Source organism: Berghia stephanieae, chromosome 10, assembly GCF_034508935.2.
Source record: "Berghia stephanieae isolate SIO BIC M18660-M18661 chromosome 10, UCSD_Bste_1.3, whole genome shotgun sequence".
NCBI classification, from domain to species: domain Eukaryota; kingdom Metazoa; phylum Mollusca; class Gastropoda; order Nudibranchia; family Aeolidiidae; genus Berghia; species Berghia stephanieae.
The window spans coordinates 21,617,650-21,625,149 of NC_088369.1; the positions used below are offsets into that span (position 1 = coordinate 21,617,650).

The 7,500-nt window shown below is 38.6% G+C and overlaps 2 protein-coding genes across 4 annotated transcripts in view; both read right to left on the reverse strand.

The window, feature by feature from the left end:
• The window catches only part of LOC144980823 (putative serine protease K12H4.7), a 641,746-nt gene that overhangs the window by 12,190 nt on the left and 622,056 nt on the right, over positions 1 to 7,500 (reverse strand). The window lies entirely within an intron of this gene.
• Positions 1 to 7,500, reverse strand: part of LOC144980807 (cubilin-like) — a 40,751-nt gene that overhangs the window by 11,701 nt on the left and 21,550 nt on the right. For all 3 annotated transcript variants that reach the window (XM_078928626.1, XM_078928627.1, XM_078928628.1), the window contains exons 7-9: positions 5,563 to 5,753; positions 2,916 to 3,093; positions 1,530 to 1,720 (exon numbers count right to left, since the gene is read on the reverse strand). In XM_078928626.1, coding sequence (XP_078784752.1) covers positions 1,530 to 1,720; positions 2,916 to 3,093; positions 5,563 to 5,753 — 560 coding nt within the window. The remainder of the gene's footprint in view (positions 1 to 1,529; positions 1,721 to 2,915; positions 3,094 to 5,562; positions 5,754 to 7,500) is intronic.

The window sequence follows — 7,500 nt, forward strand, 5'->3', positions numbered from 1 at the left end:
TATGGCAAATTCCATACATCCTCAACTACCTTCTTTCGGGGACTGTGCGATATGGCAAATTCCATACATCCTCAACCACCTTCTTTCGGGGACTGTGCGATATGGCAAATTCCATACATCCTCAACCACCTTCTTTTCGGGGACTGTGCGATATGGCAAATTCCATACATCCTCAACCACCTTCTTTCGGGGACTGTGCGATATGGCAAATTCCATACATCCTCAACCACCTTCTTTCGGGGACTGTGCGATATGGCAAATTCCATACATCCTCAACCACCTTCTTTCGGGGACTGTGCGATATGGCAAATTCCATACATCCTCAACCACCTTCTTTCGGGGACTGTGCGATATGGCAAATTTCATACATCCTCAACCACCTTCTTTCGGGGACTGTGCGATATAGCAAATTTCATACATCCTCAACACTTTGGTTGACTTTCCATGAGTACGGAAACGCGTACAAGTGACGGCAATATTTTCTTGGACCGTCTGTGATCGTAGCCATCGTTATGTTACAGATAGTATGCGCTTGGCTAAGAAGCTCATAACATTGCCATCCGGAAATATAAATAACAGACCAACACACAAAACTGTGTGTATCCATGAACGTTTATAGTCTGGGTAATGCAGTTCAGTGAGCATTACTCATAAACGCGGATGGCAAAAAACAATAACAAAGACTTGAGTGACGTCATCTTCGAACTATCTATAGCCTGACACTGAAATCCAAAAGGACTGGCAGTTTGGCGACATTATTTGTTTTTTGCACCGCCTAGTGAGTTGTCAGTTTTTTGGTCAGTATCAGGCCATAACTTTACGAAGGCCACGCTAGAACCCTCTAGGACTGGCAGTTTGACATCATGTTTAGTTTTTGTAGCGTCTTGTGAGTTGTCGTTAGTAGAGCTCAAGGAAACAAATTATTCCATTGGTTGAACTATTAAATACAACTCACGATTTTTTTCTTTTGTGGCCAAAGACTGGCATTTTGACGTCATTTTTTGGTCAGTGTCAGGCCATAACTTTACGATGGCGATGCTGTGACTCACTGCGACAAGCGATCTTAGAATATTAGGATTGGTTTGTATCAGGATTTAGAATGTTACTAACATTATACATTACCCCTACTGTACATCTGTGTCTGTGAATCTAAAAAAAATCGCTTCGATAGTGACGTCACTTGTACGCTTGTCCGTCCTCTCTCGTGTAAATTCACCCAAAATTTTGGGGTTTATAGGGGATGAGATTAGCGGAAGAGTAGCGTCCCTTGATTGGACGTCACCCATAGTCTGTGACGTCACCGGCGGAAAAATGAGAGAGAGATCGTCATGTTGGTTGTGCGCATGCGTCTCTCGTCCTCGCTTCCGGTGAAAGCGGCTTGAGACACTTCAAATCCAAATTGACGTTCTCTCTGTAAGGCGACGTCCAATCAAGGGACACTACTCTTCCGCTAATCTCATTCCCTAGAATCAAATATCAATCCCACATTACAGGCTGGCCTTCAGTTAATTTGAGTAAATTCGACATACCTCGACATAATCGTAACCACAGCTGTAGTCATTGGACGTCTCAACGTCGAACGATGGGTCAAATTTGAGGTGAACAAACCGGTCCTGCCGTCCTTCGATGACCCAGTCACAATCAAGATTGGACGGGTATTCCAACCCATAATTAGGAGAGGACATGTTGCCTTTGGAAGCTGTAAGTTGTCTACCACAGCCTTGGGTTAAAGAAACAACAAAATCATTTATTTTCGATCACTAGGCAATAATGATCGTTAAATTGGATTCAGTAGTCTGATGTCACGCCGCCCGGCAACGGCGGCCATCTTGGTTCTAAACAAAGAAAATAATTACTTTTTATTCTTCATGCTGGCTAGAACTTTTCATATGCCTTGTGATCAGAATGTGTAAAAGTCAAAACATGATCACATTTATGGGTTTTTTTTTCCTCTGGATACGCTTTTATGCTCGCCGGGGAAATATTTCATTCTGGCATCCGCTACTGGTTCCGATAGTTTAGAGCCAGTGTTACTAAGTTACCATGCGTCATTAGGAAGGGAGTGACGTTACGACTGTTGGAGAGTATTGTGTCATGCATTTATATGATAGGACCATAATAATTTACAATAACAGTGATAATTTGATGTGCGATGACTGTTTCATTATCCCTGCAGAATAGCCTATAGATAGTATGCACTTGGCTAAGAAGCTCATAACATTGCCATCCGGAAGTATAACGGACCAACACATAAAACTGTGTGTATCCATGAACGTTTATAGTCAGGTTAATACAGTTCAGTGAGCATTACTCATAAACGCGGATGGCAAAAAAACAATAACAAAGACCTGAGTGACGTCATCTTCGAACTATGTATATTATGTTGTCCAAAGAGTTCAATACTAGCTTGATGTGTTGAACCTAGCTCATTAGCAAATGAAGAAGTTTCGAATCTAGTGTTTATGATCCTAAAACCACTCAAGGTAGCTGGGTCTATTAAAACAGCTGAAAGTACATACTGATAGATCAGGATTCTATCTTAAATATGACAAGCAATTTTTCGTATCAATTAAAGGATAGGTAATAAGGAATGACCCGTGAGTTATTGGTCGCATTCTTGGCCCTGAAGTACAAAAACTTAAATTCTAAATTGAGCTTTATATAGCGCAATATCCACTAAATGTGCTCAAAGCAACATTTAACACAGAGGACGGGACACGATGCCTGTTAGGCGATATTACAATTTTTCGGACAAAGACACCGCTGTTAATGGCCAGGTACTCAATTTAACCTGAGTACGATGAGAGAATGTGAGTAAAGAGCCTTTTCCAAGGACTCAACTATGCGCCGAACGCAAGGCTCGAACCCAGCACCTTCCGATCATACCACTAGACCACATAGCCACACAAACTTACTTGTCATCCAAGATGCAAAGAAATCGCGAGAATCATCTCTTCCCTGTTGATACACAATCCTCATCTTGGAGCTCAGTGACGTCAGCTCAGTAAGCGTCGTGACATTCTCTTCGTTGATTTGAACACACCAATCTTGACGAGGGTGGAACGTGTTGTTCGATTCATCGTAGTCCAAAATCTACAAGGGATACAGTTGGAATAGGGTTTAACAGTCGTGACGTCACTTCCATCGTACTGAAGTATAGTATCTTACTAACTGGTTCTAAACTATCGGAACAATGGCGGACGCCCTAATGAAATACTTCTCCGACGAGCATAAAAGTGTATGCAGAAGAGAAAAACATTATAAATCTGATCATGTTTTGACTTTTATACATTCTGATCACATGGCATGTGAAAAAGTTCTAGCCAGCATAAAGAATAAAAAAGTACATATTTTCTTGATTTAGAACCGAGCTGCTGGTTGCTGGGCGGACGTGACGTCATCAGACTGTTGAATCCTATTGTACTTTGAGAACTGTCTTTGAAATAAGCATGTCTTGTTTTTGTCTGTTAACAGTATAAATAATATCGCAAAGCAACTATCACCATGATACATATTTGGGCATAGTTGTCCCTATAATGATTTGTCAGAGGCTCAGAATCTAGCCTAGCAAATTTGAGAGGAAGGTTTGGTGTAAAAGGTTTAAAAATCTTTAAAAGTTTGTATGAAAAATAATGTAAGACAACGAAGGAAGAAAAATCCAAGAAAAAAGTCAGACCCGAAGAAGTAAGATTTTGGAATAATTTTTTTCTTGTCTTTTTCTTTCTGCTTTGCCTGATATTGTTTCATATTATACAGCTTTTCAGATTTGTATACAGACTGTAACTGTATGAGCTTTTATAGAGCGCAATATCCACTAAACGTGCTCAAAGCGCTTTACAGGGGGTCCATGGCCAACAGCAACATTTAACATGTATGACGGTACATGATGCCTGTTAGACGATATTACAATTTTTTTCGGACAGAGACAAAGCTGTTAACGGCCAGGTACTCATTTTACACCTGAATACGGTGAGAGAATGTGAGTAAAGAGCCTTCTCCAATGATTCAACTATGCGCCGAGCGAGGCTCGAACCCAGGACCTTCCGATCCGAAAGCGAGTGCCATACCACTAGACCACATAGCCGCACATACTTTCGTAATATGTCATCAACACCTTGTCTGATTCTGTAGAATCCTGGCAAAGACCTTTCTCATCCAATGTCTCATCAGAACGTCATGATATGTTCCAAATGAAATTCCAGTATCGTGTGCAATGTTCACGATATTCTATCAAGTATTAATATTCCACCAAGACCTTTGTTTACAAACGGAAGGAGAGTAAGACAAAAAAAATCTGCGAGTCAAAGTAGAAATACAAATACAAGAAGAAACCAACCATAAAGTCCGCGTCTTCCAGGCCTGGTGTTTGAACCCCAGTCCTCCAGATTGCATGTCATGTGTGCTAACATTGCAATACAACGTTATCCGATTGAAAATATTAAATTATACCTTTTCCGCCACGACATGATAAGACATTGTCGCCTAGGCATTCCGCGAAGGAATATTATAGATAATTCATCAAACAAGATGTCTGATGTCGGGCACAATTTAAAATCCGATATCCTTTGTCAAAAATTGGCGCGTCTCTACTTGTAACACTTTTCCCCGCAATTTTACAAACATTGGCAACTTAAATATGAGAACGAGGACATAGTAGTTTGTTCAGAATTGCATGTCTTTTTAGACATTCAGAAAGCACGTCAATGTTATAGCACCAGACAATGCAGAATCAATAATAAAAGGCTAGAGGAGGTCTTTGGTTCGCTACTCAATTTAATGGGAGATTTTTGTAACTTATAGTCTGCCATTTTTCAAAAATGTATGTTACATTCCACATCGAGCCATGTCCTACGAAAGTGAGAAGTGAGCTGTAGGTAGTAACCAAGGTAACAAGTGATTCAACTGTCGTACTGTTGAATACAACTCAATTATCACGTTCTTTTGGTGTTGATCACCTTGCTTGGTTTTCTGGTCTTTTGGTATGAACGGTAGTTCCCCAGGTCGAGTACCACTCTGAGCAGCGCCAAGTTGAGTCATTGGAAATGGCTCATTACTCACATTCTTTCACTGTGCTCGGATGTTGAGTGAATACTTGGCAACAAGCAGCGTTGTCTCTGTCAGATAAATTTTATCTTATTACAAGACGGTATGTCCCGTCCTAAATGTTAAGTATATCTGTTTGCCTTGGGCCCCTTGTAAAACGCTTTGAGCACATTCATTGGATATTGTAGAATATAAATACCCACGTTATTTTGTATTTTGACTCAACCCTCTCCTTACCAACTTTTTCTGATTCAAATTTCTTTTGTACATTATAAAAATTTAAAGAAAATGAACAGTGTGTTGTAGAGCATGTTTTGCTAAAGAAATTATTTATCGCAAGAATTATGCTGCTATAAGTCCGAGTGATAAAAAATCTATTTTGTGTTAGTTGAGTGTGAAGTTTTGAGGAAAATCCTGGAAATGGCAGGTGAGGAGAGGGTTAATGTTATAGCCAGTGACAGGCTATGGGTTTATGAAGGCTCCGGTTCGATGCGGAATGTCACAAGTTGTACGTCATACCTGAAAACTCTGGCAATCCCCATCAGTCATGAGATTGTGGAACCTGAGGACGGTGTGGTGATTGTCAGGAGGGAGAACATCCCATGTACATGTTTGATTCACAGAATTCCCGTGACCTTGACCGTTATCTCTGTAGTTGTACGACATCACGTGTCCTTCAGGGGCAGTGAACTCCATATCACAATCACTCACTGTGTATAATAATAATAATAATAATAATAATAATAATAATAATAATAATAATAATAATAATAATAATGATAATAATAATGATGATGATAATAATGATAATAATAATAATAATAATAATAATAATAATGATAATAATAATAATAATAATAATAATGATAATAATAATAATAATAATAATGATGATGATGATGATGATGATGATGATGATGATGATGATGATGATGTAGTGATGATGATGATGATGATGATGATGATGATGATGATGATGATGATGATGATGATGATGATGATGATGATGATAATAATAATAATAATAATAATAATAATAACAAAGATTTTCATTAATATGTGCGGCTATGTTGTCTAGTGGTATGACACGCGCTTTCGGATCGGAAGGTCCTGGGTTCGAGCGTCGCTCGGCGCATAGTTGAGTCCTTGGAGAAGTCTCTTTACGCACATTATCTCATCGTACTCTGGTGTAAAACGAGTACCTGGCCGTTAACGTTGTATCTGTCAGAGAAAAAATTGTAATATCGCCTAATAGGCGTCATGTCCCGTCCTACATGTTAAATGTTGCTGTTGTCCAGGGACCCCTTTTAAAGCGCTTTGAGCACGTTTAGTGGATATTGCGCTATATAAAATCTCAATTTAAAGCTCCATTTAATAACAAAGTTTTCAAAAGTTTCATTTATATTGACATGAAAACGACCAGTTGACACAACCTTGGAGCAACAGATTAATAATAAATAAATTGAGCTTTATATAGCGCGATATCCACTATATGTGCTCAAAGCGCTTTACAGCAACATTTAACCTGTAGGACGGGACTTGCCGCCTGTTAGGAGATATTACAATTTTTCGGACAGAGACAACGCTGTTAACGGCCAGGTACTCATTTTACACCTGAGTACGGTGAGAGAAAGTGAGTAAAGAGCCATTTCCAAGGACTCAACTATGCGCCGAGCGCGAGGCTCGAACCCAGGACCTTTCGATCCGAAAGCGAGTGCCATACCACTTGACCACATAGCCGCACAACAAAAAGAACATGAACAATCAACGTATTTTTTGCGTGCAAAACTGAAGATCATAAATTCCTCTTTACATCAAGATAGTATCTAGTGGTGCTCAAGTTGTCGCAATGCGACGTTGCTTCCATCCTTTGTTATCATGAAAATTAATAATACAGCTTCAACAACAACAACAACAAATACAAAGAAGGAACGTTCCGGGTTCAAAACCCTTCTTCAGCCAACAAGAAAAACCAATTTTAAAAAAATGAATAACTAAAAAATCAGATCGATGTAATGTTTTGGTTTAGACATTATGTATAAACTATGTTTATATTGGGTTATTTTTGTTGTCGGCTGAAGAAGGGCTTAGAAGTCAAAACTGTCCTTTTTTTATATATGGTTTTTTTTTTTTTTTTGGGGGGGGGGGGAGTTGTTATATTCATTTTTGTTTATTACAGTCCACAGCTTCTTGCAGCTTTGAATCAGTTTTCTTACTCATCACTTTGTAACATATATATATATATATATATATATATATATATATATATATATATATATATATATATATATATATATATATATATATATATATATATATATATATTATATATCATTGTCGCCATAAATAGTTAACTTTATATTGATACATTTCTACGCACGCCACGTCTGTAAACCAATCTCCATTTCTTGGATGAATAAATTATGTTGTTATCATCATCATCATCATCATCATCAT